Raw genomic sequence first — 12,538 nt, 5'->3', positions numbered from 1 at the left:
GGGTTTTGTTCTTATTCAGTTAAGAAAGAGGTTAGGTCATTTGAAAGGCTTCTTTTCAGGTCTCATCTGTGGATCTGAATACTGAATCAATAACAGAGAGAATTATATCTGGAAAATTGCCCTTTCCATAATTTATAAGAAATCTAATCATTTAATATCAGGATTAATCATGGAGGTCTCTGAGGCAGACAGGGAATCATACTTGGTAAGAGTTTCTAACTAGGGTATTGAAGACCTGGCTATTTCCTTATTCTCCCACATTCAGAGATTTCTGCTTTAATTTTGGAAGAAAAGTGGGTAGTTATAGTAAGAAAAATAATTTGATAACTTAAAATTTGCTACCTCAAGGACCCTGGTAGGGAGAGTTCACACCTCTGAGGCACTCAGCACAAACATGTTGGTTTAAGAATAAGTGGAGAGACAATGTGAGTTTTAATCCAAGCATGTCACCACATTGGAGGGAAAGTTCTCTGTCTATACATTTGGGAAGAGAGCTGCTCTGGGAACCCAGCCATGGAATACCTGGAAACTTCTTTTGCCAACCAACACTTATCAAGGTTTGAAAATCACAAGCTCCTAGCATTTAAAATAAGTTCTGAAAAGGTGTTCTTATAGATAATCTCTGGAGAGTATGCTTAGTAGTAAAAAAGAGCATTGAATTTGGAGTTGATGTGCTTGAGTTTAACTCCAGCTGCATGACTTGAGACTAACTGCTCAAACTTCTAAGGCTCACTTTACCGACACCTGAAATGGCCACTATTATCACCCTGACTGGGCTGTTGTGAAGACTGCCTAAGACAACGCACGCAGAGCGCCTAGCAGAGGGGCTGCCAACTCACACTCAGAAAATGTTAGTTTCCTAGTTTCTTTTCTCCAGTTTCTATGGATGATCTATTTACGGGGGTCGGGGGGAGAGAGACAAAATATAATATGTGGGACTCGAGGAATTTACAACAGTTGGTAAGGCAGAGTCATATCTATAAAAGATGCACAGCTATGCGGAGCTGGGTAAGATAAATATCTAGAAATGGTATGATTCATAGGGCTGTAAGAATAGAGAAAAAAATGGCTAGCATGGGTGGGGGGGCAAGGGAAGGCTTCCTGGAAGAAGAAGGATTTGAGTCAGTGCTTTGAAAATGGGTGGGTATTAGGTGTACAGAGATAAGCAGATAGGGCTGGACAAGACAGAGAGATACAAAAGTACCGAAGGAGAACATACGGGGTGAATTCTGGTAATATGCCCAGCCGGGTCTTGCTGGAAGACTTGTTGCAGATTGGAAGAGCTCAACATAAGGCTTTCGGTAAATGGTAATGGGCTTCAAACACTGAGCTAAGGAATTGGTCTTTATCTTGTAGATAATGGAAAGGCAGCGAAGGTTTTTGAGCAGGAAAGAAGCATAGCTCAATAATATTATCCAGAAAGCTTGCAAGTAGACAAACATTCACTCTCGTGTTCTGAGCCATGCCGCTGTGAAAAAAAAATCCCTTTCATTATACTAATACTTGGTAAATCACTGAAGACCTACTTCAGAACTCCAAGGAAAACATTTTATGAATCAAAAGCTAAGGACAATATGTTAGCAATTAAATGAGATAACATAACAGCCGAGGCAGAACCACAGTCTTCCCCACCACGATTTCAAGCTGCTGCAGAAAGAAATGCTTATATCACCTTCCAAGTTATCAAGCCATTTTGTTTTGATTTTTGGAAGGCGGGGAGAGAGGAAACGAGAAGCGTACAGAGGTTTCAAAGCTGTCTATTCTTTAATCAGAAGGAATTACTAAGGAGAGTTAGAAAGATGATGTGCTCAAAACAAAACCGGGACTGGGATGAATATCAAGTTACTGCAACTCGCTTCCGCCCAGAACAACAAACGAAGGTGTGTAGTTGGGAATGAGACTCTCACCAGTGCTCTCTGCTGAAGTTTCCGGTGCATACCTCCCACGGCTACTTTATTTACTGCAGCTGGCCAAAGTTTTATAGCCTGTTTCATGTATTAAAATTCAAATGTGGAAAACATTACCAGTATCCTCCTTGAATTTTTTTGTTGTTGGGGGTAAGGGGGCGAGTTTTTTTTTTTCCTTCCCCTTAAACTTCCTTTTTATTGTGGAATGTATCAAATGGTCAAAGGCTAACTTCAGACTGATTAAATTCAAAAACTATTTCCTTTGTTCTTATGTTTTTGTTTTAAAATGCATACCAGTTTGCACTGGAAAGATAGGCCAAACCAATCCTTTCACACACATTAGTGTTTCAGGCTGAGGAGCTCAGATTCTGGGGACACACTGAATGGTTTTCAAGAAGAAAGGACAGAGACTGCAAAACCCCATTCGGTTCAAAGGGCAGCAGGGTGATGACATGCCATATCTTTGGAGTTACGCTATGATCTGGTTGGCTCTGTGGCTGTCCTTGATTGAATATTAAATGTCTTCAGAGGAGAAAACAGGAACTCTTCCTTATCAGCAAAACTGGTGGCTTTATTGCTTGTGTGTGTGTGTGTGTGTGTGTGTGTGTGTGTGTATGTCAAGATCAAATTAAAGGGGTTTCTATGTAATACTGGCTAATTATTTCCTTTTTTCTACCGTTCTATTCCACCATCTCACTTTCCCTTCTACTGAGGTCAGTCCAACTTCCTATCTCCAAAAATAATTCTATTCTTTTCCTCCCATCCCACCTCTGAATCTGACTCAAAAAGGAGGCAATTCAAAGGTCAAATAGTCCCAAAAAGCATTTATGTATAGTTTAATATTTAAAAGAACCACTTAACCTACATCTGGTATTTAAGAAAAACTTTACATATTTATGGAAAAGACTGTGTCTCTGAAGCAATGCCCTGGGTGCATGTTACATCCGTTTAACATATGCAAAATGAACACAGCTACAGAAATTAAACTATTTTTCTCTTGATTGAGAGCAGATATACAGAAATGGTTATGTGTCACAGATCTGGCTTTTAATAAAGCCAGATTTCTTAATTAAAAGCAGTATTGTTTAAACATTGTAGTTAAAAAAAAAAGCTGCACAAATGAAAATCTTGTATTATATGCATCCCAAGTGTATTTAACACATTACCTGAGGCCAAGCTAAATTAAAATCTAGACTTTTCTTCTGTAAACTCTAAGCAACTGCCATGAACATATAAACAATTTTTACTCAATGATGAATTTTTAGGGCAGAGGTCAAGGAAAAGAAACAAAGATTTCTCTTTGGCATTCAAAAATATCTTTCCACATTTTAGATGTGAGTTCACTGCTTCTATTTATAAACCAGTATTTTTGGTTTCAAATTGGTTGCAGATTTCAGTACTACACTGTTCAGAATGGTACTCTTAATCTTAGCCTTTTATTAAGAGAAACTGAAAGATGGACAGGAGAATACTACTGAGTAAGAACTTAAAAGAACCTCATAATAATTTGTATGTATTTTGCATTTCCTTTTGGGACCATGCTTAAATGAGAAATGCTACAGTGATAATGGAAAATATACCTTCATCCAAGCAACTTTTAGCGAGCCTGTAACGGACAAAACAGGATACTAAGGTGCTTAGAGACCAGGTAGAGCTTGTGAGGAGCAGAACTACAGAGAATCACTGGTCAAGTTACATTCTCCACCACTCTGGTCACCTTATTAATTGTCATCACTTAATATTCTATTAAGAAGAGTCTCTGAATCTTCATAATCATCCCCAAAAAGAATTATCTCCAAAATCCTTTCAAAAGTAATGAGGAAAAAAAAACACAATTGTAATATGGACAAATCTGCTTAAATATAATTCAAATAAAGACTTATTCTAAATAGGTAGTGATAAAGCTACTCTATTAAATTACACAGCCACACACAATGTATTTATACAAACAAATACACCATATATTTCTATCTCCCAGACTCAGAATTGACAGACACTATTTTGGCTTCTTTAATTTAAAAAAACCACTAATATTTGAATTACTAGCAATGTCATATTATAATATGAACTCAAATTGTACATTTTGGCCAGGGTCATCAAAATGAATAATTTCAAACACCAACAATGACCCAGTAATTCACTCTAAAAGGGAAACATGTGTCTGCACAAAAACTTAAACATGAATATTTACAGAAGCATTATTCATCATAGCCAAGGAATTGGAACAACCCAAATGTGTAATGTGGTATGTCCATACAGTGAAATACTACTTGACAATAAAAATGAATGAAGCTCTAATACGTGGCAAACTATGGAAAAACTGCAACAGTCATACTAAGTAAAAGAAGCCAAGTCAAAAAAGACCACTGCATGTTGTATGACTCCATATATTCAAAATATCCAGAATAGGTAAATCTATAGACAAAGTAGATGAGTGGTTGCCAAGGGCTGGAAGTGGAGGGATGGGGAATGACTGCTTAATGGGCACCAGGGGTTCTTTTCTTTTTGCAGGGGGCAAAAATATTCAAAACCTAGACTATGGTGATGGTTGCACAACCCTGTGAATACACTAAAACACTTGAAATGTACACCTGAAATGGGCTCATTGTATGTTAAGTGAATTATATCTCAATAAAGCTTTTTTAAAAAAAAAACAGCAACAATAGTATCGACACCTGACATTCCAACTCTATATGATAACTATAGAGTCTATAAATTTCATCACTTACCATGAGTGAATGTCTGTTGGCTGAAAGAAGGCCGGTTCCATACCCTGAGCCCAGACCACCCATGGCTCCATTATGAGAAGGTCCAATGATTCCATGCATGTCCCCATGACCACCAGGCATAGCTGTGGATGGGCCCACTGCATGGTTCCGGAGAACATGAATAGCATCATCCAGTCTTTCTAAACGATCTTCAATTCGGCTTTGCTGTTGGTCAACAAATAATGTAAAATTTGATTTAGTTCAAAAGGGGTGCCTAAATTACATAAGTAAAACTTTAGTTGGCAAAAAACACACTGCGGGTTTTTCCTTAAAACAATGTTAATACAAATAGTGTTATTTCCAGAAAACTGGTAGAACATGTTAATGTTAAAATTATAGAGTTATTTTTTCATGAACAAACTAAATTGCATAATTATTGCAGGGCATTATAACGTACATGTGCTATATACGGTACTGCCTTTTGAAAGACAATTTAGATTTATAAGAGAAAAATGTTCACTGAATTTAAGGAACTTTCTGGCAGGTATTAAGTTAAAGAGTTTTAAACAATTAGCACTGGAAAGATGACCTATTTATAGTTTCTTAATTAAATTATTCTCCTGAAGGTATATTTCTTTGGTCTTCCCTATGGTGTAAGACACAGTGCTAAGTATGAAATCAGAGACAGGGAAAAGCAAATGGATGATAATTTCTTGTTGAGTTTTTACAGGGTGTTTCTGGCTTTCTGTCTGTCATCAAAACCAGTGGGTGTGTGGTGGTATGTGTGTAAGGGCCTCAAAATGGTTACAGAAAAAAATTATATAAATTCTGTCAACTAAAGTAGTATAAGATTTTAAGACTGAAGAATCGCAAATACTTGAATCAATTGTTCACTGGGGGCATCTAACTGAGTTCAAAGCCCCAAGCACGGTATAGAATTCGCGACTTTAAACCATTAAAAACCAACCAACCTTTGTTCATCCTTGCCATTACGATACTAGTTTTTCATGACTAGACAATACCTATAGTTTTTAGTGAAGAAAAAGTGTGTATTCATTTTAAAAATATGTATTCATTTTAAAAACTGTGATCAATAATGGTATCAAATACCACTGTCCAGTGTACACTATTTAAAATATGCCGTCTCACTGATCCTTGTTTCATGTGTGTACGGGCAGGCAGGGAAGACATTTTGATCCCTTCCATACAGACATGAAAATGAGGCTCAAAGACATGAAGTGAATTAATTACATAGTGTCACATTGCTAGGAAATGGTAAAGTCTGAGTTTGAATCTAGGTCTTTTTATTTTAAATCTAGTGACTCTTTGTACTAGATTATGCTACAATCGACTTTGATTTGAATGGGCTGTGCAAACACATGTACCAGCTCTACTGCATGAGAAAAACCATTTCTAATTATTCTATACTGACAGGAAGAATGTGTATCTAATATAGTAGTCTATGGTACAGAACATTTTGATTTGGTGGGTTTGGGAGTTAAACTACCTTCCCTAGACTGCTAGCTTTGCTACGTACTTGGCCTTGGAAAAGTTACTAAACCTCTTAGAGTGTATGCTTTTTAATTTATAAATATGGGAATGATAATACATACTTACTTCTGAGTGTAAATATATGCAGGAAAAGAAATCATACATGTGTCTATCACAGTTTCTGGCTCACAGCTTCCTGGTAGAGAGAGCAGTTTCTGCTTGTGAATCTCTTCTTCAGTGTTCAGAATTCAAACAGAATGGAAGCTGTGGTCCATAACTATACACCTCATCTTTACAGTTCTATAGTTGGATAAAGCCTGGTTTTGATGAATAGGACCCAGAGAATAACTGATGAAGGAAAACACTAAAACAACTAATTATTTGCATGTGGTCCACAAATTAATTGGACTGGGTAGTGCATATATGTTTCACTGTCCGGTTTCCTTTATTGGGTAAAATGCATAGCTGAATGATTCATCCACTATAGCAAGGAAGAACACAACAAAGGAGGGAAATCCACCTTTGCTTTGCTTTTCAGATTTTCCTTAAGATTAAGCTGAAAGGGAAGTATATAAGACAACACTAAGGCAGACAGATAAATCTATGTCTTCTTCCATGTGTCATCTCAGGATATGAGGGAGAAAAGAAAATCTCAACCCCGAGGAACTAAAAGGCTCCTCTCCCTCACTGCTATTCCTTCCCACTAGATTCATGTACCGCCTAAATGCTGCACAACCAGCGTTGTTTCATGCATATTTCTGGCCCCCACCATCATGAGGAGAGAAAGACTGAAGTGTCAGACACTGAATCATCATGTGAGTATTTATAATAATTAATTTCATCCATGGAAATTTTCAGCAATTCCTCCTGGAAGAGTAGGCATTTCTCTACCACGAAGGATATCAGTGGGTTTCTACGAGAAGGAAATCTCCTGTAAACTTGTTATTCTGGAAAGTAAAGCTGAGGTAGACGAAATCAAATGTTCCAGGTATAGGACATAGCTGGAGTTCCAGCACTCTGATAGCAGGAAAGTGATTTAATCATTGACAGGGATCTTTCTTAGAGATGGGGAGGAGACCATTGCTCTTCCAGGATTTTATCTGGTACTTAGATATTTAGAGCCCTGGGGCTTCCATTACAGTAGTATCTGGGTTCCCATTTCCAAATAGGAACAAGCATAGCCTAATGACTCTGGATCCAGCAAACTTGTGCGCTTAACACTGACTTAAAGTTACTAACAGGGAAAATCAGAATCTTGGAGAGTGAAGGAGACTGAACAAGAAAGAACGTGACCTGGAAATGGGTGGAACAGAGATTGGCAAATGAGACATACCAAAGAGTGTAAGGGTCCTTCATAATTAGGAGACGATGAGGCCTGTCCTCCATTTCTAGACCAAACAGCTGTGCCTGCTGATATTAAAATGGGAATTTCAATCAGATCTAGACACACGTAAAAAGATGCTTGCCAATATTTTAAACAGTCCTGTTGGAGACGGCAATGATGATTTTCATTTAAACAATAAGGTAAATGCATGTAAACTTCCCGTATTAGAATTTTGGGACAAGAAAAACATTTTAAATGTAAAATATGTAGACTTTACATAGACTCACAATTCCCCCAGGCTGGCTGTCTCCTAAACGAGAATATTTAATTGATTCCGAATTTTGGTTAGAAGGGCTCCTGTGGAAGAAAAACTATCACTATGGAGTCAAGGTACTTTTAAGGGTACAAAAATGGGATTTTGTTAGACCTTCATGCAAGGCCAGTTTATGTTAAACCAAAATTCTTGCACCAATGGAAAACAGCTTTGCTACTTGTTTTTAAAACAATCTTTAGAAAAAGATAAATCTTGAAAAACTTTTTAAGAGAATAAGATTAGTTATCAGTGATCCACTAAGTTGGAAATTTAAAGTCAATATACAGCAACAACTATAAGTTTCTTCTGAAGAAAGTAATTTTTTTTATGATTCACTAAACTTGAAGGCTAAAAAAAGACTGCTGTTAGAATACATATTACATGTCTAACCTACAAAATAAAAAACACTTTAAATTTAAAATAATACACATTCACTGTAGAAAACTTGGAAAATACATAATTCAAAAAAGGAAAAAATAATAGCTATGATCTCACTGAAATCTCATGCCCCGACACTGTTAGCACTTTTAAAATCCACTCTTCCTGTCTTTTCTGGGTGTGCATGTATATTTTTATGCTAAATAAAAATAGAATATTTTGTTCAATTACTTTTCTTGACAGAATTTGGACAGAGCCGTCGGTGTGAAAATAGCAATCTGTCCCCATATTTGCATCTTCATAAAAGTTCTTTCTTCCTAACATGTGGTCTTCCATGATGCATTACCAAGACTCAAAAAGTGGCATCTCTAGCCTTGTTTCTGTGCCTTTCACTGAGAGCATGCTACTCAGGTCGAGGGAATTTGTGATATTTTCTGGACTGACTGTGTATCCCAATTTTGCTTTCCCACCATTAATCTAGAAATGGACGGCAGAACTGTGAGCACCAGATTTTTGTCCAAGCTCTGCTATTACTACTGGTATAAACTCAACAACTCAACTCCCTTTCTGGGACTCAGTATTCTCATCTGTAAAATCAGGGTATCAGACTACATTAGTTGTTCTCAAACATTATGATACCACAGAACATTTTTTTTTCCTAAATTAGAAAATGAAAAAAATGAAAGCTACTTTGTTTGAAATGTGGAAACTGGAGTTCCACCTGCTCAGATTTCTCTATTTCTTGTTGTCTCAAAAGGGGGATACTGACACTTGAAATCATTTTTCAGAGTGTAAGAATCTGGTACAGAACCCGAGGAGGACAACAATACTGAACTCTACTTCCTATTCCCACCTGGGGAACGTTTCATTACCCTCTTAAAATCACCTCAATTGCATCTCAGTTTCAACGTGGTCTCTCTGGACATACAGACTTCAGAATCCAACTACTGTCTCTATTCTGTGATCTTTCCATACCACAGAGGCTTGGAAGAGGCTGACATTAAATCCCAGCTAAGCCATGGCCATCATTTCTGAAAGTTTTGTGGCAATGTAAAACCTCCTGTCCTCAACCAAGGAGCCGAGTTTACACTGGGCCATGAGAGCTGCATGCAGGAAATATATAGGCAAGTGACTCCACTATAAATTACAGTAAGCTAAGGTTTCCATCAGGTACAGATGTGATTTAGGTGTTGTTGTTGTTGTTGTTTTAATAAACCACCTGTCCCCTTACCAAAGAGCAGAGACATGAACCAGGGAAGGCTTTCTGGAAGCATTTATATTGGAAAGACAATGAGTCTCTTAAACAGAACCCTGATAAGTGAAATCATTTACTGACATAATTCTACAAATTACAGTTATTCAATTTGAAGCCACAGGTCATATGCATGTGTTATACTTTGAAGTCAAACATCCCTTCTACTCCACACAATTACTTCACAATTTATTTACAAAATTATAGTTTCCTCCACACATCCCATGGCATGAACTTTAAAGAGGGAATTTGGAAAGCCTAAAATTTCTGCAGGAAATGATCCATTTAAATAGTCTATATTTGATGACTCTATAGTCTATATTCATATTCATGACTATATTAACTGAGTTTTTTTCATCTGAGACGTTTTATTGGAATACATTATTCTGCCGTTGAGTGTCTTCTGCGGAGCTAAGAAAAGTGTAAGAAATACATTTTCCATATGCCTGTATATTTTAAAAAGATTATCTAATTTTTAAGAAAAGGTTTGGATGTAAACGACGAAACTGTTATCTGGCAATTTGTCTCTCCCACCCTTTGTATTTGTCTGTTATAGGAATGTCAAGCTTTGGGATGTGGGGGGAAGTGAGTTTCTACCTACAAAATCAGGAAGTATAAGGGGGGAATCATTCTTATAAACTGTTGTATGATGAAATGGGATTTGAAATACACTACCTGAGAGAGACGGAGGAGAGCCAACAGGAGTTGAAGGGTTTGATGAAAAGCTGTTGTTAGTGTGATCTGGAGAATAGATCTTAAAACATAGGGAGAAAAAAAAAAACCCTCATTCATTAAAATAATTCACATTTTTCTAAACTACAAAGTTGTCAATGCAATTCATTTAAAACTTACCAGTTACAAAATACATGTAACAATCAACTACATTACCAATATTGTCAAATGAAGAACTTAACAATTATTTTAATTTTTCAAAACAAGAATTACTGATGTGGTATGGGTTGGTGGGAAAAGAGCCAGGCTGGGGTCAGCAGACTTCAATTCAACTCTTCGTTCCTACTGGCTGTGTGACTATGGGCAAGCCAGGCAGATACTCTGAACTTTCCTTTCCTCATTTACAAAATGAGGATCATTCCTAAGATATTTTGCCACTTGTTTGCCAGATTTAGGCATTTGATTCCATAGCATCAGAAGGCCCAGATGAAACAAAAACTTTTACTTAAGGCACAATGCTAATACAGTGTGAACTTTTTTAATGCTCCCAATGGTAAAAGCCAACTGAAGAGACAAAATCTTAGAGAAACAAATCTCCACTTACATTTATTTATTTATGAGATGGAGTCTTGCTCTGTCACCCAGGTTGGAGGGCAGTGGCACGATCTCAGCTCACTGCAACCTCTACCTCTCAGGTTCAAGCAATTCTCCTGCCTCAGCCTCCACAGTAGCTGGGATTACAGGCATGCGCCACCCATGCCCAGCTAATTTTTGTGTTTTTAGTAGTGACGGGGTTTCATCGTGCTGGCCAGGCTAGTCCTGAACTCCTGACCTCAAGTGATCCTCCCACCTTGGCCTCCCAAAGTGCTGGGATTACAGGTGTGAGCTACCACTCCCGGCCTTCCACTTACATTTCTAAATGACCATGTTTAGCTTTTGACTAAAATACCAGATATACTCTCTGAGACCAATGAAGGTATGCCATTTTCTCATCAGGGAACATGCAAGAAATGTTCAATTTTAGCTTTCTGGCAGTAGCTGGGCAAAGCAGAGAATCTGAGTCTCCCAGGTGCCAATTATGACAATTCTTCATGGACTTCAGTTATTTTCATTTTTTTTTTTTTTCAAATGCCTCTTTCAAAGTGTTTTAGAACTATTCCTTGCTAAGACAGTCTTAGTTGGTCAATGTGCACCATTACTACGTTAGAATAAAATACGACATCAGTATAAAAAACCGATAAACCAAAGGCCAGGAAAATATTCCCAAATCCATAATTGAGTCAGGCTTAGTACCGTTGCGAGGATGAGAGAAAGAGACTCTCTAGATACTGGAAGCTTCAGAGCCTTCTCAAATTTTCCAGTGACTGTTATACACGAAAGCTAGCATTTTCTAAAAATCAAAGCTATTTGCCATTCATTTTCTAAAATTCCAAATGTCCACTTCTGATTAAAGTTCACCCTTTACAATGGTACATATGGAGTCCAAAGTCAATATTTCCTCACCGAAGCAAGTGCTTTCCCCAGAGCATCTCCAGTCTGGGAGCTGCCGGCTGCCCCGCTTCCTCTATTTGCTGCAAAAACAAAAGGCAGAATATGAAAACCAGGCAGTGAGACGTCTAACAATTTTCTATTCCTGGTCCATTTACTCACAATTTAATTGCATTTTTAATGCTAATTACAACACATTAATCTTTAATTAGCATTAATTTGTTTGCTGAGGTAGATGTCAAATATATTCATGTTACTTTTTTTACAGATAAAATATAAACCTGACACCTTGGTTTAAAGATAAAGTGGTTTCCTTGTTATGACTTTCCCCTTGCTATTGATGAGCTGGTGAATGTAGCAAGCTATGTGATGGTCATTGCTGACAAGTATGTAGTACTTTCAGGTCTCTGGAGTCCTCAGAGTCTGGTTTTTCTTTATATTATTTTATAGTAAACGGAATTATCTTCACAAATAACTTCCACCTGTTTTCAAATAAATAGAAATTTGATACATAGCAAAACGGGGTATTCGTCTCATAGTTCCACAGTACACCAAACAAACAAACAAAAATTTCCACAACAGATCTGACTAACAAGGAGAGAAAATATGTTTAATGTTTTAAATAACATATATTCTCCACATATTTAAAAGTCTGTGTAAACACTAAAAAAAAGTGAACTGGTATGCTACTAAAAGTCAATATGGTCTCAAATTCCAGAGATAAAGTAAGACTACATATTCATGAAGCTTATCTCTACTGCCTTAAACACTGGTATTTTTATCTACAGAAGAGAAGAACAAAGAGTATTGTGAATAATAAAAGACATATATTCCAGTATATAATTCAAAGCCAGCTTTCTTTAACATGTATCGTTTGAAGGTATCTTGCCTTTAGAACTAAGTGATAAAATGGGATTTCCAGGATTCCTGTGAAGTCTTCAGTATTAACAGAATGCCTAGAACTTGGGGTATGTTGTATTTATTAAAGCCTCAACATTAGCAAAT

At 37.1% G+C, this 12,538-nt stretch overlaps 1 protein-coding gene across 17 annotated transcripts in view; it reads right to left on the bottom strand.

Annotated features, from left to right (window-relative positions):
- The window catches only part of TCF4 (transcription factor 4), a 366,252-nt gene that overhangs the window by 26,187 nt on the left and 327,527 nt on the right, over nt 1-12,538 (bottom strand). For all 17 annotated transcript variants that reach the window (XM_008014004.3, XM_073006280.1, XM_008014010.3 and 14 more), the window contains 4 exons: nt 11,549-11,616; nt 10,049-10,127; nt 7,440-7,516; nt 4,637-4,840 (listed from right to left, as the gene is read on the bottom strand). In XM_008014004.3, coding sequence (XP_008012195.3) covers nt 4,637-4,840; nt 7,440-7,516; nt 10,049-10,127; nt 11,549-11,616 — 428 coding nt within the window. The remainder of the gene's footprint in view (nt 1-4,636; nt 4,841-7,439; nt 7,517-10,048; nt 10,128-11,548; nt 11,617-12,538) is intronic.

This window comes from Chlorocebus sabaeus, chromosome 18 (assembly GCF_047675955.1).
Source record: "Chlorocebus sabaeus isolate Y175 chromosome 18, mChlSab1.0.hap1, whole genome shotgun sequence".
Lineage (NCBI taxonomy): Eukaryota > Metazoa > Chordata > Mammalia > Primates > Cercopithecidae > Chlorocebus > Chlorocebus sabaeus.
The sequence above is the reverse complement of the archived record's forward strand: the minus strand, read 5'-3'. Positions and strand labels throughout refer to the sequence as shown.